Source organism: Nerophis lumbriciformis, linkage group LG38 (genome assembly GCF_033978685.3).
Source record: "Nerophis lumbriciformis linkage group LG38, RoL_Nlum_v2.1, whole genome shotgun sequence".
NCBI classification, from domain to species: domain Eukaryota; kingdom Metazoa; phylum Chordata; class Actinopteri; order Syngnathiformes; family Syngnathidae; genus Nerophis; species Nerophis lumbriciformis.
Genome location: NC_084585.2, coordinates 24,701,502 through 24,727,037, shown reverse-complemented (window position 1 = coordinate 24,727,037; position 25,536 = coordinate 24,701,502). Strand labels below are relative to the sequence as shown.

Sequence of the window (25,536 nt, the reverse complement as noted above, 5' to 3'; positions counted from 1 at the left end):
GCCACTCCTGGGCCAAGGAAGAAATCCCCTCGACGTGGTGGGCGTCGCCAGTTTGCTGCTGAGGAGAGGGGAAAAGACAGAGAGGGAGGATGTGTACATCGCTCGTCATGTGCATACTGCCCTGCTGGGAAGATCTGTGAGCTGTAGGCTGGGGCTTGTAGCACGCCTAGACAGCGTTACTATGGAGACATTAAAGGAGCACTACCCAAAATTATGCACCGGGCTCGGACAAGTGCGGCAGCCATATGCCATCAAGCTGAGTCCAGGGGCGGAACCATTCTCACTTAAGACACCAAGGAGGATTCCATTGCCTTTAATGGACAAAGTCAAGCAGGAACTGTCCCGCATGGAACAACTCGGGGTGATAAGTAGAATTGAGGAGCCAACAGACTGGTGCGCTGGCATAGTGGGGGTGCCCAAAAAGACAGGTGCTGTACGTATATGTGTCGATCTCACCAAACTCAACGAGTCAGTGTGTAGGGAAAAGTTCATCCTGCCATCAGTGGAGGAAACACTGGGAATGCTGGCTGGAGCCAAAATTTTTAGTAAGCTGGATACAAACATGGGGTTTTGGCAAATTCCTCTAACTGCAGATTCATCGAAACTGACAACTTTCATTAAACCCTTCGGGCGCTATTACTTCAGACGGCTACCGTTTGGCATAGCATCCGCCCCCGAACATTTTCAGAACCGAATGGTGACGGAGGTCACAGAAGGGCTTGAGGGCGTTGTTTACCACATGGACGACGTGCTGGTGTGGGGCCGAACACAAAAGGAGCATGATGCTCGCCTGCATGCCACGCTAGAAAAGATCCAAAAGGCAGGCATCACTCTGAATGTCGATAAGTGCGATCTGTCAAAGTCAGAGGTGACCTTTCTAGGCCACGTGCTCTCCACCAGTGGCATCAGCCCAGACCCAAGCAAAACAGAAGCTGTGAGGAAGATGCAGGAGCCAACAACTGTGACTGAGTTGAGAAGTTTTCTTGGAATGATAAATCAACTTGGGAAGTTTGTGCCGCAGCTGGCCGAGAGAGACAAGCCTCTGCGAGATCTCCTGTCGAAAAAGAACTGCTGGGTGTGGGGCGTCGACCAGGCAAGGGCCTTCCAGGATCTAAAGGATGCACTCACGTCTACACCAGTGCTAGCCATGTACGATCCCAACAGAGAGTGCAAAGTCTCAGCAGACGCGTCGTCGTACGGGTTGGGAGGCGTACTGCTACAAAAGTGGGACGAAGAGTGGAGGCCAGTAGCCTACATGTCGCGGTCTCTCACGCCAACAGAGCAGAGATACGCGCAAGTAGAGAAGGAAGCTTTGGGGCTGACCTGGGCCTGTGAGAGGTTCCGCAACTTCCTCATCGGGAAACATTTCCAGATGGAGACGGACCACAAGCCTCTCCTGAGTCTTCTGGGGTCTCAAGCACTGGATGCTCTACCTCCACGGATCCAACGCTTCAGAATGCGTCTGATGCGCTATTCTTATTCTATTTTTCATGTGCCAGGGAAGTTCCTGTGGACAGCTGATACGCTGTCACGAGCTCCTGTTAAGAGAGAGGAGACAGCAGCAGACAAAGAGCTGTTTGAAGAAACCAACATCTATGTGGACATGGTACTGGAGAACCTACCTGCAAGCACTGACTACCTGGAGGAGCTGAGAGAGCAGCTGCAGAGAGACAGTGTGTGTGCACAGGTGATGCAGCTGTGTGCTGAAGGCTGGCCAGCACACGGTTCCAAAGAATCAGCACTCAGGCTGTACAGGGCAGAGCAGGCGTTCCTTACAGTTCAAGATGGTGTCTTGCTGAAGGGACACAGGCTCGTCATCCCTTCTACAATGAGAAATGATGTTCTCGCCAAATTGCATGAAGGACACCAAGGCGTGGTGAAGTGTAGACAGCGGGCACGACAGTCAGTATGGTGGCCCGGGCTGAGCCAGCAGCTGAATGAATTGGTTCTCAACTGCCGAACATGCTGTAAGGAGAGACAGAACCACAGGGAGCCGCTGATGCCGTCACCATACCCAGGCCGACCATGGGAGAAGTTAGGAGCTGATTTATTCATGCTCGGTACCAAGACCTACCTGCTGGTAGTGGACTACATGTCAAGGTACGTGGAGATTGCTTTGCTGACCTCCACAAGGTCAAATGATGTAATCCACCACCTAAAATCGATATATGCACGTCACGGAATCCCGGATCTTCTCGTTTCGGATGGAGGGCCCCAGTTCTCTGGAGCAGGCTTCGCCGAGTTTGCACATTCTTACGGATTCCGGCACGTTACCAGTAGCCCAAGATATCCTCAAGGTAACGCCGAAGCCGAACGTGCAGTACAGACAGTGAAAGGTCTCCTAAAGAAAGCAGATGACCCCTATCTTGCTTTGCTCGCTTACAGGGCTACCCCTCTTGACAATGGGTATAGTCCAGCGCAGCTTCTCATGGGGAGGAGGCTCCGCACAACAGTGCCTATCCTTCCTGCTTTGCTAAATCCTGCTCTTCCTGATAGTGAAGCTGTTATGCGGAAAGAAGGGGAGAAGAGGACAAAAGATGCACAACGCTACAACCTGCGGCATCGTGCAATGAACCTTGACAGACTGAATCCGGGACAGGACATGTGGATCAAGGACCAAAAGAAAGCCGGAGCTATCATCGGACGTCACACCAATCCACGATCGTATCTGGTGGAAGGGCCCCATGGGACCATCAGACGGAACCGTCGTCATCTCATCCCTATGGGATCCTTGCCGGAGCAGAGTGGCCATGGTGCAGCAGAGCCGTTCCTGGGGGGCGTTCCGGAGCAACCTTCAGCAGAACCATCGCAGCAGAGTGTTCCAGAACCTCCATCTACTCCTACTCCTAGAACCAGGTCTGGGAGGGCTGTGGTGAGACCAACTAGGTTGGACCTATAATTTTGTTTCCTAGAGACATTACAGAGACTCTAATGAAAAAAAAAAGAATGTTACTGTATGTGGGAAAAGACAGAAAAGTGTAATTGGAGCGTTTTGGATATGTTTTATTGTACTGTAAATGTTCAAGTCAGTTGCAGGGCTTAGGTTGAGGACAGTACAGGATTAGTATAGGATGGATGTTTGAGTATTGATGTTGAAGTGGATTGTTCTAAGGGTAAAATATGTGTGTGTGTTTGATTGTCTGGTACAGGCTCATATAGGAGCAGACCTTCCAACCACGAGGCAGAATAATCCTCAAGGTCTGTTGAATCAATGGCAGTCTACCCATTGATTCTAGAAAGGGGAGATGTGGTGTGATTGTATTATGGGAGAACTACAGAGTCGACAGGCTATGACGTCACGAGGGGCGACGGAGCGGGAGACAGTGTGGGAGTGACCTAGAGAGCGAGACACCTGTTGTGATTGAGCTAATAAAAGTATCCACATTATAAAGTACAGCTGGACTCACGTATGTAATTCAGTAACTCGACACCTACCAAACCCACATATCTATTCTCCTTCAAAACAAACCCATCTAGTGACTTACCTATCTACCAAACCCAACTGCTTATTTGCATATCTATATATCTACATACATAAGTACTCAACAATCCACCTACTTACCTCCTTTCTACAGTACCTACTTGACAAACCCATCTAGGGATCTATCCACCTTCATACCAATCCGTCTAGTGACTTAGCAACTTACTAGACAAACACCTTCACATTAGCTACCTGCTTACATAAGTACTTAACACCCATGCACTCACATCCTGCCTACCAAACCCATCAAAGGACATACAGTACAGGCCAAAAGTTTGGACACACCTTCTCATTCAATGCATTGTAGGTTGTCACTGAAGGCATCAGAACTATGAATGAACACATGTGGAGTTATGTACTTAACAAAAAAAGGTGAAATAACTGAAAACATGTTTGATATTCTAGTTTCTTCAAAATAGCCATTGCTCTGATTACTGCTTTGCACACTCTTTGCATTCTCTCGATGAGCTTCAAGAGGTAGTCTCCTGAAATGGTTTCCACTACACAGGTGTGATTAAAGCTCATCGAGAGAATGCCAAGAGTTAGCAAAGCAGTAATCAGAGCAATGGGTGGCTATTGTGAAGAATATAAAACATGTTGTCAGTTATTTCACCTTTTTTTGTTAAGTACATAACTCCACATGTGTTCATTCATATTTGTGATGCCTTCAGTGACAATCTACAATGTAAATAGTCATGAAAATAAAGAAAACTCATTGAATGAGGAGAAGGTGTGTCCAAACGTTTGGCCTGTACTGTATCTACCGACCAAACCCACCGATATATCCACTTACCTATCAAACCCATGTGGTGCCTTACCAACCTACCAAACCCACCTGTCGAGCACCTACCCACTTACTCTCCTTCCTTTTGCTACCTACCAAACCCATCTAGTGGCTTATGAGTGTATAGACTGACCAGATCTTCCACCCAGGCGTTGTAGCCAGGTGGGCTGATGACCATCTCTATGACAGTGGCCGAGATGAGCACAATGAGGCAGATGGGGGAGACAAACTTCCACAAGTAGAAGTAGATCATGTTGGGCCGGAAACCCAACATATCCTCTAAGTCCTGCATGAATCTGTTGGCGAGCGAAGAACACAAACGTGAAATGAAATATGCCGGATGCTGCTTTTAGAAACAACCCCCCACACACCTACCTACACTCATCTGCAGTTGTTGTTGTACCTTTTAGTGCCATAAATCCAAGCCACCGACACATTTTCCAGGATGACCACCACCGTGAGGGGCAGTCCGGCAGAATAATCATCGAACATGGTGACAAAGTAATTCCCTGAGCGCTGGACAAACAGCAGACCGCACAGGAAGGCCACGATGCAGCAACACACTGAGGAAGACGCAACAAAGATGTTGGAAAGGACACAATGCACAGCATCCATCGGGTTGTCAAACAAATACCTGTGAAAAGCTCCTTCTGGACTTTGTAGGTGTCCAGGACGGGCGTGGTGATTCCGGTCATGGTGCCGATCATGCTGCCCAGGCCCAAGTTGATGAGCATGAAGAAGAACATGACGGACCAGAACGGCGACGCCGGGAAATGCGTCATGGCCTCTGTGAAGGCAATGAAAGCCAGGCCGGTGCCTTGCACAGCCTGCAGGGCCACACCATCAGGATAAGTGGATTGCTCACGGAAGATCTTCACTCACTCACCTTGTTGAGCTCGTCCTCCAGGATGCAAGGATCCAGACCCAGCTGTGGGAAGCTGTCCTCTTTCACCGTTTTGATGACCTGGTACATCTCGGCGTAGTCAGAGGTGGTGAGGTGAGAGAAGTTCATATGAGGCGGGACCAGATCATGACTCAGCACATTTGAGTTCAGGTATCCGAGGATCTTCTCAGCATTTCTAAGTCGGATAAAATGGACAATAAGGTAAATCTTTACTCTTGAGCTGAATTTTGTCCAAGCATGCGCCCCTAATGTGTACTCTGCTGACAACGCTGTTATTAACCGCTAAAGCTTGACCTCATGGATTTGAAATTGTATTCATCATTACTGCCACCTGCAGGATGCTCTACTATACACTATAGCCCACAGCAAAATAGAAATAAGAAACTTATTCACTAAATTTGTACTACAACTGAATAAAAATGGCGGACTGACGCAATGCTCTTCAGTTCAAAACAATCTGACGGACGTACTCTGTGACACACTTCTCGTTCATGATGTTGGCCTTGAAGCCCAGCACGGCGAACACCACCAACGTGGCCAGGATGGACGTGACAAAGTTGATGAAGGAGACGAGCACCGCGTCAAAGTGACAGTTGTTGTCTATCTTGTTGTAGCTGGAGAAAGCTATGACCCCGCCAAAGCCCAGGCCCAGAGCAAAGAACACCTGGGTGGCCGCCTCTCTCCACACCTGGAGCTCGAGCATCTTCTCCAGCTGGGTACGTATAAGCACAAATTGGATTATTCAAAGTTTTTAAAAAGAAAAGTAGTTCCTCCGAGCGGACCTTTGGAGTGAACATGTGATAGATTCCATCCACAGACCCCTTCAGCATCAAACCTCTGACCAGGAAGCAGAAGAGCACCACGTAGGGGAAAAGAGAGCTGAAGTACATCACCTGTGGACAGTAAGAAAAATATAGAACATATGATATCTAATGTTCTCCTCTAATTTAATCAAAAAACTAGAACAGTATGGCATCAGAGGGTTGGTCTTGAACTGGATTGGAAGTTATTTAACGAACAGGAAACAATACATGAAGCTAGGCGAACACACATCTACAACGTCAAATATATCCTGTGGTGTACCTCAAGGATCAATACTAGGACCAAAATTGTTCAATCTCTATATAAATGACATTTGTAAAGTTACAAAAGATTTAAAGTTAGTATTATTTGCGGATGATACAACAGCGTTTTGTTCAGGAGAGAACAAACAGAAGCTAATACAAATAATAACAGAAGAAATTAACAAACTAAAAAGATGGTTTGAATCTCAATAAAACTAAAATAATGCTATTTGGGAACAGTAGAAGAGAAAGTCAAACACAAATACAAATAGACGGAATAGAAATTGAAAGAGTAAATGAAACCACATTTCTAGGTATAATGATTGATTATAAATTGAACTGGAAATCCCATGTAAAAAATATGCAACATAAAGTAGCAAGAAACACGTCAATAATGAATAAAGCAAAACATGTTCGAGACTAAAAATCACTTCATATTCTCTACTGCTCGCTAGTGTTACCATATCTGAGTTATTGTGCAGAAATATGGGGAAATAACTACAAAAGTACACTTCATTCATTAACGGTGTTACAAAAAAGATCAGTTAGAATAATATATAATGTTGGAAATAGAAAACATACAAACCCTTTATTTATTGAATCAAAAATACTGAAATTCCACAACATAGTGAATTTGCAAACAGCTAAAATCATGTACAAAGCAAACTATAACCTGCTACCCAAGAATATACAACAATTCTTCTCAACAAAAGAGGAGGAATATAATCTTAGATAAAACTGTAATTTAAAACATTTGTATGCACGTACAACACTTAAGACCTTTCGTATATCGGTGTGTGGAATTAATTTATGGAATGGACTAAGCAAAGAAATCAAACAATGTACTAATATGATCCACTTCAAGAAACTCTTCAAACTTAAAGTGTTTACAAAGTACAAAGAAGAAGAACCATGATAAACATTCTGAATTTATTTAATCCATCCTCTCATACTCTAGATAATCTTACTCATCTCACTATATGAAATACAACTTACTTCACCAAGTATTATTTATTTATTTATTTTCATTGTTATTATTTATGGAGTATAATGTGAATAAATTTGAAAACAGGAAGTGAACAAACGTTTTAGTAACTGCTATGTAAAGGAAAAGGGGTAGGATTAAATATGCTCTGCTTCATCCTACTCCTTTTCGAACATGCTGAATAGAGAAACTGGAAATTGTGATGTATCATGTTGTATGCTTGCATGTTCCAAATAAACTCAAACTCAAACTCCTGGCAATTACCTTGCCAGAAGATGCGATGCCTCTGATGACGGCCAAACACACGATAATCCACGCTGCCAGCAAAGATAACGTCATTTGAACGTTGAGGCCTCCGCTCTCTGCGATGGTGCTGGTCGTGTTCAGCGTCTGGCGGTACCAGAAGTAAGTCGTGGCTGAACTCTTCTCGCACTCAGGCTCCACGACTGCACACAATGACCACAAGACATACATTTATCGTATAGAACAGTGGTTCACCAAGTACCACCTCAGAAAACACTTGGCTTTCCAAGTACCACCATAATTACCAACATTAAATTACAGTAGCATAGTAGGCCTAAATATTCATTAAAACAAGGCAGATGTTTTATTTAACAAGTATATTTTATATTTTTGGCTACTGTGACAGTGCACACAGTTTGAACAGTAACAATGTTTACATATTTAATTAAGTGTTTATTTGGCACACCACTAGATGGAGCTCACATAGCAATAGTGCAGAGGTGTCAAACTATTTTAACTGAGAAAAAAAATCTGTGTACACGTGGGCCGGATTATTAAAATCATGGCATTAAAACTAAAAAATAAAAACGACTACAGACTGTTTTCTTTGTCTTACTTTGGCCAAAAATAGAACAAACACATTCTGAAAATTTCACGATAAAAATATAGAAAAAAATACCGGCAGCGGTAAAGCTTAGATCCATGAAAGAAAGAAGAAAGTGAATGAATGTTTATAACTGAATACATTTACATATGCGTAAAAAATTGTTTTCTTTTGTATTATTTTTTTTATGAATTGAGATCGGTAGGTCAAACCCCGGCCGAGTCATACCAAAGACTATAAAAATGGGACCCATTACCTCCCTGCTTGGCACCCAGCATAAAGGGTTGGAATTGGGGGTTAAATCACCAAAATTATTCTTAAGCGTGGCCACCGCTGCTGCTCACTGCTCTCCTCACCTCCCAGGGGGTAATCAAGGGTGATGGGTCAAATGCAGAGGATAATTTCACCACACCTAGTGTGTGTGTGACAATCATTGGTACTTTAACTTTTAACTTAACTTAACGTTTATGACAACCTTTTTCCAAAACACAATATAGAATGTGAGATATAACAGGATAATGCATACATTTATCGTTTGTTTTCAGAACGCTTACAAAAAAGTGGGACCTTGGGACCCCATTTTGAAAGTTCCTAGGGCCAACACTGATGGAGTATTGGTGCGTGCAAAACAGACCTGCGGGCCGGTTCTAATACTAATCAAATATCCTCCCGGGGGCCAAAGATCATTCATTTGCAGGCCGAATCTGGCCCGCGAGCCTGGACTTTGACACATAGCCACTAGTGGTACATTTGCCACAGTTTGTGAATCCCTAGTATAGAAGAAGCACTGGACACAACATTAGATACACTTGCACTTCTAAAAAAAAATTGGTTGAGGGCCCCAATTTAACCAGGGGATAGAAGGGACGCTATAAAGTAAAAGGATAATGGTAACCATTGAAGAGGAAATCGAGTATATGCGATGTAGGAAGTGGTGTACTCTACTCTACATCACTGTCCCGCTTGGATGATGACATTATCTACACCAACATTATCTACTAAATCTGAACCCACTAGCTCTCATACAGAGACAACTTTTTTTTCTTATTTTAGCCCACATTGTTACTCACTAGCAAGAGTCCCATTCTTTCTGATGGGACAGTCGCTCCATGGCAGAGGATACTGGAAAGACTGGAAGAAGTAGAAGATACTCCAGCCTATGATCACGTTGTAGTAGAGACCCACAAAGCCACACACCTGCATGGACAGACACACATTTGACATTATACCATCCATTTTCTACCGCTTGTCCACCGCTTGGGTGGCTGGAGCCTATCCTAGCTGCAGGGAAGGCGTCGTACACTTTGGACAAATCGCCACCTCATCACAGGGCCAACACAGATAGACAACATTCACACTCACATTCACACACTAAGGCAGTCTTTTTCAACCACTGTACTGCGGCACACCTAATTGGGTTAAAAATATTTTTTGCACACCAGTAATTATAATTTGCAATTAATGTGCCGTTGTTGAGTGTCTGTACAGCGCAAGGAGCTAATTGCTTTGCAGATGTCGGGAACACATCGTGTGAGACAACGATGGTTAATCATGATCACAACATGCGGGAGGCAGCGTGCAGGTAAAAAGTTATCTAATGCTTAAAGCAAAAATAAACAAAAGGCGAGTGACGCTAAGAAAAGGCATTGAAGCTTAGGGATGGCTATACAGAACGAAACTAAAACTGAACTGGCTGGAAAGAAAACAAAAACAGAATGCTGGATGACAGCAAAGACTTACAGCGTGTTGAGCAGACGGCGTCCACAAAGTACATCCGTACATGACATGACAATTAACAACAAAATACGTTTGTAGAAGCGCAAGACAAGAACTAAAAGACTACACGCAGGAAAACACCAAAAAACTCAAAACAAGTCACATCGTGATGTGACAGGTCATGACAGTACCCCTACTTTGAGACAAGAGCTATAGTGATACAGGCTTGGTTATGGTTTGAATTCATATCCAACAATTGCGAGAACGACTTTTTACTGGCAATATCGGCTGCTGAGTTTAATTTTTTTATGTTTTCTGCTGGTGGTGTGCTTCAAGATTTTTTTCAATGAAAAAAAGGTGCCTTGGCTCAGAAAAGGTTGAAAAACACTGCACTAAGGACAATTTAGTGCTTAGTGATCCCCAGATGCATGTCTTTGGAGTTGGGAGGAAGCCGGAGAAACCGGAGAGAACCCACGCAGTCACGGGGAGAACATGCAAACCCCACACAGAAAGACCATACATATATAAAAAAATATATTCCATTCGAATAATGATATATATAATATTGGCACTGTATTGATCCGCACAACGAGAAGGACACGTAAATAAATGAAGATGCGAGTCGTGCAGGACATTCCGAGGCTACATCAGGTTGGAGGAAGGCATAAATAATTCAAGTGCTCTTTTTCTAACTGAGATACGCTCAGATATTTTTAGCAACTTCACAGAGGCTCCCTTGTCAATACTGCACCTCCGGTGTACTCAAAAGGCGGAGGGGGGTTGTTGTGGTTATGCGTCTGAGGAGATCATGTAACCTCTGCCTTCCATACAAGCCTTTATCAATATGTTCATCTACGCACCATCATGGGAGATCTAAAATCATACTTTTTCATTATTATGCAATTGATATTTACAGGTCGTGTAGATTTTGTTGTTGGGATGGGAGCATTGTTTTATGGCTGATGCATAGTTGTGAGTTATTAATTGCTTTTGTTGAGCACAGAAGCATATTTAGTGACAAAAGTGGTTGTTTATGCGTCAGAATTTGATAAAATGTGGTTCAGAGGAAGCTGGATATTAGTTAAAGTAACTGTGTAAAAAAGGGGGGATTAAAAAAGTTTATACTTCTTCCCATTACCCTTTTGAGATATATTTAATTTAATTTTCTTAATTAAAATGTATAAAATTTTTTATGAAATAATAATATTGTCATTGAGCACAAGACTGTTCAATGGAGATATGTTTGTATATTTTGTACCACTTGTATGATGTGGAGCTGACTATGACATTCTCAATAAACAATAAACAACAGTATAAGGCGTGGGTCTGCAACCTGCGGCTTTAGAGCCGCATGCAGCTCTTTAGCGCCGCCCTAGTGGCTCCCTGGAGCTTTTTCAAAATGTATGAAAATAGAAAAAGATGGGGGAAAAATATATTTTTGTTTTAATAGGGTTTCTGTAGGAGGACAAAATGACACAAACCTCCCAAATTATTAGAAATCCCACTGTTTGTATCAAACATGATTCCCTAATGAGAATATTTGGGGAGCGACGTTTTGTCCTACTAATTTTGCCGGTCCTTGAACTCACTGTAGTTTGTTTACATGTATAACTTTCTTCAACGATGCCAGAGAAAGACATATTTTATGCCACTCCTTCTTTGTCTCATTTTGTCCACCAAACTTTTTAAACTGTGTGTGAATGCACAAAAGTGAACTTTGTTGATGTTATTGACTTGTGTGGAGTGCTAATCAGGCATATTTGGTCAGTGCATGACTGCAAGCTAATCGATGTTAACATGCTATTTAGGTTGGCTGTATGTACGTATTGCATCATTATGCCTCATTTGTAGCTATATTTGAGCTCATTTAATTTCCTTTACTTATGTCCTCTGTGTATTTAATTTATATATGCATGTCTCATGACACATTATCTGTATGTAATATTGGCTGCATGTCTGATAGTTGTTTGTGTGCCATGTTGTTCCAGACCACAGCGAACGTAACCCAGCTTGCATAGATTGTTATAAATCCATTCGAAGAAGACAGTTCGCCGTTTCCTTTAACTTAGACACACATCTATACCTTTGGCCATTCTAAACCAGTCATTTAGAGGAGTTATCTCACCCCCTGAGAAGCCTCCCTTTTACTACTGTTTTCAATTGTTGTAAAAATGTGTAGAAAAATCATTACATTTCAACATTTCTGTCAACAAAGATTTGTGTCAGCCTGCAACACATAGTCATTTTGATAGTAGGCTAATATAGATAATACAGACACTTATATCATGTGTTGACTTCATTAGATCACTTATGCATGGCTTGTAATTTTTGCAGCTCCAGACAGATTTATTGTTGTATTTTTGGTCCAATATGGCTCTTTCAACATTTTGGGTTGCCGACCCCCATACTTGCCAACCCTCCCGAATTTTCCGGGAGACTCCTGAATTTCAGTGCCTCTCCCGACAATCTCCCGGGCAACCATTCTCCCGAATTTCTCCCGATTTCCAGCCGGACTTAAGGCACGCCCCCTCCAGGTCCGTGCGGACCTGAGTGAGGACAGCCTGTCGTCACGTCCGCTCTTTACTTTATACTTCAGAACCGACTCCCACACTTGCCGTCAGCGTGCGCAATACAAGGTAAACCGTTGGCCATCCAAAAAGTTACTTTTTGGTTGGCCAACGGTTTAAAAAGTAAACCGTTTGCCATCCAAAAAGTTACTTTTTGGTTGGCCAACGGTTTAAAAAGTAAACCGTTGGCCAACCAAAAAGTAACCACAGAATACTATAGTGTTCTGTGGTTACTTTTTGGTTGGCCAACGGTTTACGTTGTATTGCGCACCCTGACGGCAAGTGCGGGAGTCGGTTCTGAAGTATGAAGTAAAAAGACCTAACTTCGTCACCTCGCCTGGTTATTGACTCCAACCCAGAATATTACACTGCACATACCTACGCTCCTTCAAAGGCTGTGCTACTGGCTGCAAAGCATTGCACTTTCAAATGAACACTGAAATTCAAGTATTTATTTTATTTATATGTATATATATATATATATATAAAATAAAATACATATTTATATATAGCTAGAATTCATTGAAAGTCAGGTATTTATTTTGTTTATATATATATATATATATATATACATATAAGAAATACTTGAATTTCAGTGAATTCTAGCTATAAATATACTCCTCCCCCTTAACCCCGCCCCCTGGCCCCGCCCACCCCTGGCCCCCTTAAATCTACCGAATTTGGAGGTCTCAAGGTTGGCAAGTATGCCGACCCCTGGTATAAGGTGATAGAAATGGGTGTGGGGAAAGAAGGTTTAGGTAAATATTGTGATCATACAATGACAAGATAATAACAATAATCAAAACAAATACAAGTTAAATGATAAAAATGTAAAACTAATAGTAATACAGTAACAATAATAGTAAAAACAATGAAAATAATAGATAAAATAGAATACGCCTCAAATCACAAATTTTTGTGGGGAAAAAACTTTCATTTCAAAAAAAAGTTTTTAGAGTTCAGTGGAACCTCCAAAGTCAAAAGAAAAGTGTGACGATAACCAAAAAACTGGAAATTGTTCAGTACAATATTACAAAACACCACTATGTTGAAGTGTTGCCGTTTAGCACCATATTGATCATTTGTAATTTGTAATCATAGTAAGTAATTTTGCTTTATTTTAGTTTGATCAAACAATGGCTGACTTTATTTTTACACTTGACTGTTAAAGGGGAACTGCACTTTTTAAAAATGTTGCTTATCATTCACAATCATTGAGAGAAACAAGAACACTTTTTTTTTTTCATTCTAACTTGTAATAATTGTCTTGTTTTAGGTGGCTAGCAATGCAGTTAATGGGAGCAATCTATTCTGCCTCTAAATCACTCTAAAAATGCATCCAAAAACCGCCAACAATACTTCATTAACGTCCCTTAACCTGTATACTAACCAAACTGTAGCGGCATTGTTATTGTAAGAGCAAACACTGAGGAACTATTTTTCTAGCGTAGTAACACATCGTCTTGCGACAGCATGATACGTTATTAGTCGTGAGCTAGCTTCTGCGTCAGCAGCTGAATGGCTCTTGAGTTTGTAATGCACAACACAATGCGATAGGACACCAATATTACTGACTGAAAAATATGAACAATCATGTTTCTGTATCTGTAAAGTATTACACCACATTTCATGTTTTGTTTGTACACAGCTAGTTTGACAGTCTATGCAGTCGTAATAACAAGCAAGACTTGCTGCATGTATCATGATCCATATTATAGTGACTCACTCAATGGACATTTGTCCGTTTGGTCCAGCTGGCCGGGGACAATTTTTTCCAGTTGATTTTAGTTATGCACTCCATTTTTGTCTGCAAAGTTTGGCTACCATTTCAGGTCACGTTGGTCCTGAATCTCTGGGCTTCTGTCTAATCCAACCTTTTACCCTCTCTTCGTGTTTGCAAAGCTTCTATAACCAGTAGTTCATCCTCCGTATATTCGGCTTCAAATTGATAAGGTTGTGAATCCTCATTTGTCCAGAAATAGTCGTTTTAGTTGTCTATTACGAAGTCTGCAATGATTAGAAAACATACGCGTTTTCTGGAAGTTTGTTGCTCACATAATCCTTTAGAGGTTTATTCTACTAAAGAAATATGCCCTTGGATAGCTTCAAAAGTGCACATGTCCATCACAAGCTCTCCAGAGAGTGGTGGCTCTTTCCCCCAGGAAAGTGGAATCCTACAGGAATGCAGGTTTGGATTTCAGGAGGAAGTGTAAAGACATTAGCAACATCTGGTAGGAAGCCCTCACAAGTAGGAGTAGAGGATAGGGGTCGGAGGTCACCCGACTCAAACCGATCACAGGAAATAGGCTGACTGGCCAAGCAACAAATCGGGTGTTGTCCAAACTGAATAACACAGAGTAACTGTCTTCGTGTAAGAGGTATTTAAGGACAGTTGTCAAAGAAGACAGCAGAAGAGTAATCAGGCCCATACTTTTTCTCCTGGAAACTGCAGCTCCAGTCTGAGGCTCGCTGAAACAAATAAAGCTTTTTGTTTGATGATTCCCCGTTGGCGTCTTCTTGGCTCATCACCCATCACACGACCAACAAATATACAACACTCACAAAAAAAGACGTGTGTTCTTGTCTCTCATGATTATGAACGATAGGCAAAATTTAAAAAAAGTTGCAGTTCCCCTTTAAGAATGTTGAAATGTGACTTAAAACATGATATGTTTATGGTAAAATTATTTGTTTTTGCAGTATTTCCTAGGTGGGAAATTTGATTGTGTTGGACGTTGTTCGCTATACAGTTTAAAAAAATAAATAAATAAATGAATGTATATTTCATGTACCATCAGACTCGACATCCCAATCCCGCCGAGGCGTGGACAGACATAGTTCCACACCCCGATGCTGCCTCGTCGGATCTTCTGACCCACTGCCAGCTCCAGGAAGAAGAGCGGGATGCCGATGATAAGGAGTAGGATGAAGTAGGGGACCAGATAAGCTCCTGAAAAACAAAAGCAGGCTTGCGACTTAGCACATAAAAAGTTAGTGTGATGCACTTTGGCTGCATGACATTTATTTACTAGGGCTGTCTAGTGATACATTTTCAAAATCAGATTGATCCCACTTTAAAACTGTACTTAATCACGGGTTATTATTTGTTTGCATGAATACAATTTGCTGAAGAAAATACCCCAATATTGGGGTACGATGCAATTTGGTAGTCAGAATGTCATACAGGAACGTTTTTGAAATGTTTTACTGAGCTGCAAGTGCAGATACAGAGCCAAGGCAGCATCGCTCGAAAATCCCTTCTCGTCTTTGACCTTACTTCAGTGAGTGAATGCTGGGCCAACGTTGTTCCTTGACAGTCCTTTTATCCGGCTTGCCTCCCTTTTTCTTTTTTTGTTTGCTCAGACTTTTGTTGTTTTGCAGTTTCGGTCATGACAGCAGTAATTGCACGTTGGCGACGCATCGACCTCCGTCTTTGTAAAAGGGGGAGTGACGTATACCGTAAAGCAGTTTGCACATTTGTAGTTTTTTACGTGACAGGGTTCCTGCCACCCTCCCCCAAGTTGCTGCATGCCAGTGAAAGAGATACACTATATTGCCAAAAGTATTTGGCCACCTGCCTTTACTCACATATGAACTTGAAGTGCCATCCCATGGAATTGTCCAACATGTTTTGGTATCCTGGAGCATTCAAAGTTCCTTTTACTGGAACTAAGGGGCCAAGCCCAACTCCTGAAAAACAACCCCACACCATAATTCCTCCTCCATCAAATTTCACACTCGGCCCAATGCAGTCCGAAATGTAGCATTCTTCTGGCAACCTCCAAACACAGACTGGTCCATCAGATTGCCAAATGGAAAAGCGTGAAAATTGTGATTCATCAGTCCAGACAACGCGTCTCCACTGCTCTAGAGTCCAGTGGCAACAAACTTTACACCACTGCATCCCACGCTTTGCGTTGGACTGGGCGATGTGTGGCTTAGATTCGGCTGCTCGGCCATGGAAACCCATTCATGAAGCTCTCTGCGTACTGTACGTGGGCTAATTGGAAGGTCACACAAACTTGCCAACCTTGAGACCTCCGATTTCGGGAGGTGTGTGTGTGTGTGTGTGGGGTGGTTGGGGGCGTGGTTAAGAAGAGAGGAGTATATTTAAGAAATATTTGACTTTCAGTGAATTCTAGCTATATATATATTTATTTTATTATATACATATATATATATATATATATATATATATATATATATATATTTATATATATATATTTATATATATATATAAATAAAAGAAATACTTGAATTTCAGTGTTCATTTATTTACACATATACACACACATAACATTCATCCACTCATTGTTGAGTTAAGGGTTGAATTGTCCATCCTTGTTCTATTCTCTGTCACTATTTTTCTAACCATGCTGAACACCCTCTCTGATGATGCATTGCTGTGTGGCACGCACAAAAGTGCTTTCATCAAATGCACTAGAGTCTGGAATCTTCCATCTCTCCCGAGCATGGCCCAAAACCGGTCAATCTTTGCTTCCTGAGGAAGATCTTCACTGGCCTAGCACTTGGTAGTCCACTACTTCTTCCCGGAGGCTATCCAGGTCCAATCACAGCTGCGGCATGGAACTTATAAGCGTATTTCTTCATCTTACTCGTCGTTGGCGTCGCCATGGCTGTATCTTCCTTGTTCTTCTGCTTCGTCTCCTTGTTGTGTGCGCAGTTGTGCACTGCACTCTCTAAAAGCCGTAGATGTTATTGTCACATATGCATGTACAGTAGATGGCAGTATTGCCCTGTTTAAGAGTGTCACAACATTGCTGTTTACGGCAGACGAACTGCTTTACGGTAGACAAAAACGTGACTGCTGTTGTTGTGTGTTGTTACCACGCTGGGAGGACGTTAATGAAACTGCCTAGCAATAAACCCACATAAGAAACCAAGAACTCGCCCTCGATCATTCTACAGTTATAACGTGATTGGGCAGGCACGCTGTTTATATTGTGCGAAAGCGGACGTTGAAACAGGCTGTCCTCACTCAGGTCTGCATGGAGCTGGAGGGGGCGTGGCCTCCAGCTCCGGCTGAAAATCGGGAGATTTTCGGGAGAATATTTATCCCGGGAGGTTTTCGGGAGAGGCGCTGAATTTCTAGGGGGCTCCCGGAAAATCTGGGAGGGTTGGCAAGTATGAGGTCACATGAAGTTTGGAACTGTGTAGCAACTGACATCTTCAGCATCCGCTGACCCCTCTCTGTCAGTTTACGTGGCCTACCACTTGGTGGCTGACTTGCTGTTGTTCCCAAACTCTTCACTTTTCTTAAAATAAAGTTCACTTTGGAATATTTAGGAGCGAGGAAATTTCACGACTGGCTTTTGTTACACAGGTAGCATCCTATGACAGTTCCATGCTGGAAATCACTGAGAGTGGCTCGTTCTGTCTAAAATGTTTGTAGAAACAGTCTCCATGCTTAAGTATTTGGTGGCCAAATACTTTTGGCAATATCGTGCATAAACCCTCTCAGGCGATGACAGACCAGTTAGTATGTCGATATATCATCCCAAAAGTTATGACAATAATTTATGAAGGTTGAAAAGTTACTTAGTGCTAAGACAACGTCATTAAAGTTAATATCAAATGTTGCTGTCAAAAGTTCAATAAAAAAGGTTGTTTGAGTCAAATTAAGAATATTTAACACTACCTACACCCCTTGCAAAAATGCAAAAGGGTTCATTGCTCCCGATAGCGCAAACCAAGCATGGAGCACTTCACTGTAACATCTACAAAGATCACATTCATGCATTCACACGCAGCACCAACAGTTTGGAACCAAGACACAGTTATAGAAGAAAGTTAAAACTATAATAAATCTATTTATTGCAGCATGGGACGAATATATGTTTCAGTTTCACTTTTACATCTCATAGGATACACAGTACATGTGTCAAACTCAAGGCCCGGGGGCCAGTTCTGGCCCGCCACATCATTCTATGTGGCCCATGAAAGCCTGTTTTTTTTTTTTAACTAAATGTATTAGTTTTTCAATTTTGATGCAAAAAATGCATATTTTAAACTTTTATAGTATCTGATCATGCCAATTATATTATTATATACTGTATTGCAAAACTATTTTTGTGAGATAAAAACAAATCGTTAAATATCTGCTTGTCACCTTTGTTTATGATTTAGTTATACATAAACAAATCTAATAATCCAATGCATATGCATTTTGATTAATCATAATTAATCACAGGTTACTACCCGCATGCACGATGTAAATTCATTCTAAAAAAGCGGCCCTCTGAAAGTAACCATTACTGCGATGTGCCCCTCAATGAAAATGAGTTTGACACCCCTGATATACAGTAATTGTGGTGCATTCAAGGAACCTTGATTAAAGTTCGAAACAGAGACGTCACTAGTTTTTGAAGACAGGGGAGACTTAACCCCCAGTAGATGATACTATAATAATGTATTATTATTATTATTATCCACTAATGATAATCATATAATCATCTAATTTCTGCCTTACACTACAAAGTAAAGGAAAACTGGCAGATTTACACTAAATAGTTTAAACTAAATTAAGTCAATAATTATTTTTTTGTTGTATTAAAGATCAAAATGGGGCTACAAACAAAATTTTGTTTAAGGACACACAAAGCATCGGACCTGTTCTAAACATGATGGTTCTGTTGGTCACAGTCTCCCAAGTGGTCCATGGTGATCTTGTATATTTCTTGTCCATTTTTTTAAAATTGTATTTATTTTTTTGTCCTGTCCAGCTTCTCAGGCAAATCATATAGTTGATGTAGATGCCCATATCGGCTGTTCAGATTTACTTTACAAAAGTGAAGTGTAAGATACTTCTCTTGTTGCCTTGTTTGTATTTGACTTTAATAAATGTATTTATAATATCATTTGGTGCAGCCGGGCCGGAGCAGGAGGGGATAGAAAGAGAAAAAAAAGAAGACAGAGGGGGAAATTGTGGGGACAAGGGGGGAATAAGACAGAGAGACAAAAACAACAACAGCAAACACAACAATAACACCAACAACAACAATAGAGCAACATCAGCAAATAAGACATGTACAAATATGATGGTAAAAGTGATAGCAAATAAGCAGTTAGCGAAAATAAAAAATAATACAGAAGTGACAATGAGCATTATTACACTACAAATGGAGCAATACAAATACCAATAGAAATAGCGCTACTGATAATGAACAATACAAATAATTGACCTCTATTATCAACAATACAGTTGTTCAAATGCAACAATACATACACGTAATGATAACTAGAGATACAAAAGAATGCAGAAAAATAGAGGGGAAGAAAGAGAAGCAACCTATATTAACCTTGTAGATTGTTATAGTAACAATAAGTTAAGCTTTGTCAGTGTGCCGTGTGTTATACCCAGTTTACCCTAGGGCAACAACGTTAATATATGTTTGATGAAACGTGATTATGTGCATAAGTGTAGGTATGTACTTGTATATGTACAGAATGTGTATATGTGTTTGTACAGTGAATGTATATGTACATTATGTGTATGTGTATGTTTGTACAGTGAATGTATATGTACAGAATGTGTATATGTATGTTTGTACAGTGAATGTATATGTACAGTATGTGTATGTTTGTATAATAAATGTGCGTGTGGATGTACAAACTTTGAGTATGTAGGTATGTACTGTATTTGTGTATGTATGTGGGAGCGTAGGTACCTATGTATGTATGTGAGTATATGTGAATTTGTATGTACAATATATTTGACTCCCAGTGTGCGTGGGAGCCAGAGTACGGCCCCAGCCTCCCCGAGAGCCAAACCCACAAACAGTAGGTGTGGTGCCCAGGGAACCCGGGACCATCGCCCTCACATAGCCAGGCCGGCCACGGACAGGAACCCCAGAGCCCGGCTCACCGCGCCGCCCACAAGGTGCAGCAGCAGGCCGCAGACAGACGCACCCGGCAGAGGACAAGGCACGAGAAAAGCAGGGGACAGCCAGACCCCAAGCCAGCGAGAGACCACACCCCACACCGGCAGAAAGGCAGGACTACCTGCCCGGGGGGCCCAGAGACTCCCCGCAACCGGACAGGACCTCGGAATACCTTGCAGCACCAAGCTACCACAATAGACGCGGGGACTACACCCAGAAGGCCCCAACCAAGATGGGCACTAGGAAGGGATGGACGGTGGGACCCAGGAGCTCCAGACACGCAGTCCGTATGCATGTCCATTTTGGAGACTTCCAACATTACAAGATCTTTCCTTTTTTTTAATTTGCGACCATGTTTTAGGTGCTGCTCCCACAGTTATAAATGTTTTGTTTTTTTACACAATTATGTAATTTACTATTTAGGAGTTACTGTAAAAAGCCATTTTATGCAAAGGAGCGTCATTTTAAGGGGTTCAAAAGTATTTGGATATTTGACACGATTGTCGTTGTCCGAATACTTCTGTAGTCATGTATGCTGCTATAACACAAACATTAGGCAGTGGAAGGAGAGAGGAAGAAAGACGCTGAAAAGCTGAATGGACAAAAAAAAAGAAAAGAAAGATGGACAAAGAGAGTCAGACGTAGAAAAAAAAGGATGCATCCATCGAGCCATATTCACTTAGTAGTCCTAAAACCTGCTCAAAAGTCACATGACTACCAGTCATTGTCTGTTTACATGCTTGTATTTAGTAATCACCGCATACTATTGTCTTTTTTTTATAACCTTTTCTGCAGTGTGTCACTTTACTGTACACAGCTCGCCCTGCTGGGAGGAATCAATAGCTCGGCTATATTTAGATGCACTCTTCTATACACACTAAAGCATCTCTACTTTTCTTAGGGTTGAACATCAGGATTTGATGTCAATCTAATGCGTAATGTTTGGGTTATAACAAAAATACAATTTCAGTCGAACAACTCTGAATTTACCTTAAATACCAGACTAAAAGAGTTCTAATCACTTGGCAATAGGTTTGAAAGAGTATCTTGGTGTCTTTGTTTGTTTTTTTCTTTGGGTTTTTAGGTTATATAATAAGTAGGGCTGGGCGATATGGCCTTTTATTAATATCTGGATATTTTTAGGCCATGTCACAATACACGATATATATCTCGATATTTTGCCTTAGCCTTGAATGAACACTTGATGCATATAGTCACAGCAGTATGATGATTCTATGTGTCTACATTAAAACATTCTTGTTCATACTGCATTAATATATGTTCATTTTAAACTTTCATGCAGAGAGGGAAATCACAACTAAGTCAATTTACCAAAAGTGTATTTATTAAACAGTTATTAAGCAGTGGCACAAACATTCATGTCATTTCAAAAGAGAAAGTGCACGATTGTCAGAGACATTTTAAAACAAGCTATTAGTGCACTTTTGTGCATGATGTCACTAAGATGACATATCAAAACAACACTAAATTAAAGTGCACTTTTTGTACAGAACGCCACTACAATATTTAAAAACAAATAAAGTGCACTTTTGTGCATGATGTCACACAAGATATTTCAATAACTGTCAGATAAAAATTAGCTGCCTAATAGGAAATCAAATAGTGTATGTCCTTCACTATGTGGTAGGTTCCTGCGGACGTTATCTCCTTCTGTTGTTGACTATTTTCTTCATACGGTGTTGATGTGGAAATGGAAGGCGCAAGGCTCAATTGGGTCAGTGCTGGTTGCTTGTGCATTTTGTTGGGTGTGGCACCGGCCGGAGATGTTGACATGCGGAGTTTCAAGCACTCTTTAATCTCTAGCGGGGGACTTTTCAAATGATGCTACAAGTTAGTAGTGCTGCTACTTTTTGTAGCAACGCTTTTGCCGCATACTTTACATATTACGGTTTTCTGTTCAACATCTTCCCGCTTGAAGCCAAACCACTGCCAGACGATGGAACCCGTGCTGTTTTTCTTGGGAATTAATTCTTCTTCCTCAATTTGTTACCAGATTCGCACTTTCTCTCTCTCGTATTACCACTCGCACCGCTTCGCTTGCACCACCTGCCACAGCTAACTTTACACATTCCGCTACCGCGAGGGCATATGACGTTGCACGCGCGACAGTATGTGACGTATGTAAGAAGGTGCACTTGTTTTATCTCTCTGAAAGAAGGAGAGACAAGAAAGAGTGAGAAAAGCTTGTAGTGTAATGCCCACAGCTAAAAACAACTGCCTGAGAACGTATACTCGAATACTGACAAAATAGTCATTTTTTACATCGCACAGAGACAAACCCGCGATATATCGAGTATATTCGATATATCGAGTATATTTGATATATCGAGTATATTCGATATATCGAGTATATTTGATATATCGCCTAGCCCTAATAATAAGACTAAATACTGTACATAAAACTAAACTGTTGTGAAAAAAAATCTTAATTTGATCACATTAAAGAAAAAAACATAATATTACAATTTAGGTTGTAATTCAACAAGAAGGAAGTCAAGATTTTTGAACAAAGACATTCTAAAACTTTAAGATGAAATTTGTAATTGTCTGAGAAAAATTGTTGAAAAATGTGAATAAACTAGTATTTTTTCACAGAACAGACAATATTATGTAAGAATTAATGTTAATTTCCCAAGAGTAAACTAAAACTATTATGAAAGTAAATTACACATTTTCTAAAAAAAAAAAAAAAAAAAAAAGGTTATACAATTCCAGAGGTGGGTAGAGTAGCCAGAAATTGTACTCAAGTAAGAGTACTGTTACTTTAGAGATTTATTACTCAAGTAAAAGTAAGGAGTAGTCACCCAAATATTTACTTGAGTAAAAGTAAAAAGTATGTTGTGAAAAAACTACTCAAGTACTGAGTAACTGATGAGTAACATACACACACATATCATATATATATATATATATATATATATATATATATATGGTATTTACCGTGATGACGGACTGGCAGTGTGTCGCGCCTCGCCAAGGAGCAGCGAGAATACCAAGAAGCGCATATGCCAAATTTTCAAAGAGAACGGCCTACGGATCACGATTGAAGCCAACAAGCAAACCGTCAACTTTCTTGACGTCACTTTCAACCTGAGAAATAACAGCTACCAACCATTCACGAAACCCAACACAACACTCCAATACGTGCACCATGACAGCAACCATCCACCCACCACAACGAAAAGAATACCTACCGGAATCAATAAAAGGCTATCGATGCTGTCATCTAGCAAAGCTGAATTTGACCAAGCAACCCCCCCGTACCAAAAAGCCCTTGATGAAAGCGGATACAATTTCACCCTCACCTATGAACCCACGCCAGGAAACCAGCCAAAAAAGAACAGAAAACGAAACGGCATCATCTGGTACAACCCCCCATACAGCAAAAACGTCTCAACGAACATTGGACACAAATTCTTCAACCTGATTGACAAACACTTTCCCAAAGACAACAACCTAAGAAAAGCATTCAACAAGAACAACATCAAATTGAGCTACAGCTGCATGAACAATATACGACAAATCATCTCAAACCACAACAAAACAATTGCAAATGAGCCGTCGACCCCCAGTCAGAACGACTCCAAAACCAACAAAGCATGTAACTGTCGAAAGAAACCTGATTGCCCCCTCAACGGGGGATGCTTACAAACATCAGTTGTCTACCAATCTAAGGTAATACGCAAGGACATTAACATTGTTTACATGTTAAATGTGTTTTAATGAATATACATGCATGTTTAACACATATAGATTCCTTTCTTTCATGAAGACAAGAATATAAGTTGGTGTATTACCTGATTCTGATGACTTGCATTGATTGTAATCAGACAGTAGTGCTGATAACGTCCACGTTTTCAAATGGAGGAGAAAAAAAGTTCCTCCTTTCTGTCTAATACCACATGAAAGTGGTTGGTTTTTGGCATATTATTTTCCAGCTTCCATATTAGTTTTTATACACTTTACAAGAAATACATTGGCGGCAAACTCCGTGGCTTGCTAGCTTGTTTCGCTGGCTTTCGGAGACTCTTATTTTGAAAGCGCAGGCGCGATGGAGCGGCACTTTTATTGTGAAGACAGGAACTGTGCAGTCAGTCTTTAGGCTTTTGACGGGATGTACGGTTGAAATAAAAAAGGGTCTTTTTTCCTTCACACTTTTGATTGATTGATTGGAACTTTTATTAGTAGATTGCACAGTACAGTACATATTCCGTACAAATGACCACTAAATGGTAACACCCGAATACGTTTTTCAACTTGTTTAAGTCAGGTCATGTGACCCCTGGCTCTGTTTGATTGGTCCAACGTCACCAGTGACTGCATCTGATTGGTGGAACGGAGTGAACGTCACCAGTGACAGTATTTGTTGAAACGCAGGCACTATGAAGGTCTGTCTGACAGACCAAAACAAACAAAGCGTGCATTAACAGATCGATAAAAATTAGTAGCGAGTAGCGAGCTGAATGTAGATTAAAGTAGCGGAGTAAAAGTAGCGTTTCTTCTCTATAAATATACTCAAGTAAACGTAAAAGTATGTTGCATTAAAACTACTCTTAGAAGTACAATTTATCCCAAAAGTTACTCAAGTAGATGTAACGGAGTAAATGTAGCGCGTTACTACCCACCTCTGTACAATTCTAAGAATCAAAATAATGTTGAAATGAAATACTCATAATTCTAAGAGTATAAATGTGCAAATTTACAAGAAAAAAAAATCCTATTATGAAATTCTAAGTTGTAATTGAACAGTAATAACGTTTTAATTGGATAACAAAGAAATTAATATTTTGAAATGAAAGTATTCATTTTCAGAAAAATGTCCAAACATAAAATAATTTAAAAAATAGAAAAGTTTAAAAGTTATGCAAATAAGGTAGTACTTTTCAGGGGGGATTGTTAATATCAATGTCAATATCATTCATATACAGTGGTAATGCCACAAGAATAACATTTTAATATCATGAAAGCAAATAGAATATTTTCTGACAAAAAGGCATTAAAAGCGTAGTTTTATAACAATGATGTTTAAAATAAATACAGCAATACAAATTGTACGTACATTTTTTTTTTAAAGTTGTCATTTTATAATGAAAAAATATTATAACAACAAAGTGGTAATTGTTAATGTTAACAATATGACATAATACAGTAAATGATTAATTTGAGAATAAAACATATTTTAAGAGAATAAAGTTGAACTAAAATATGATAATTATGTAAAAATAAAGAAGTAAATTTTATGAGGTGAAAGTACAAATGACAAAAT

The 25,536-nt window shown here is 40.7% G+C and overlaps 1 protein-coding gene across 3 annotated transcripts in view; it reads right to left on the bottom strand.

Moving 5' to 3' along the window:
- The window catches only part of LOC133578433 (sodium-dependent neutral amino acid transporter SLC6A17-like), a 40,349-nt gene that overhangs the window by 4,031 nt on the left and 10,782 nt on the right, over positions 1 to 25,536 (bottom strand). Inside the window, exons 3-11 of one of the 3 annotated variants that reach the window (XM_061932870.2) lie at positions 15,141 to 15,298; positions 9,136 to 9,262; positions 7,483 to 7,664; positions 5,952 to 6,062; positions 5,640 to 5,881; positions 5,152 to 5,344; positions 4,900 to 5,092; positions 4,669 to 4,828; positions 4,399 to 4,561 (exon numbers count right to left, since the gene is read on the bottom strand). In XM_061932870.2, coding sequence (XP_061788854.2) covers positions 4,399 to 4,561; positions 4,669 to 4,828; positions 4,900 to 5,092; positions 5,152 to 5,344; positions 5,640 to 5,881; positions 5,952 to 6,062; positions 7,483 to 7,664; positions 9,136 to 9,262; positions 15,141 to 15,298 — 1,529 coding nt within the window. Of the gene's footprint in view, positions 1 to 4,398; positions 4,562 to 4,640; positions 4,829 to 4,899; positions 5,093 to 5,151; positions 5,345 to 5,639; positions 5,882 to 5,951; positions 6,063 to 7,482; positions 7,665 to 9,135; positions 9,263 to 15,140; positions 15,299 to 25,536 lie in introns of those variants that run through there. The other 2 variants (XM_061932871.2, XM_061932872.2) reach the window with 2 other exon arrangements.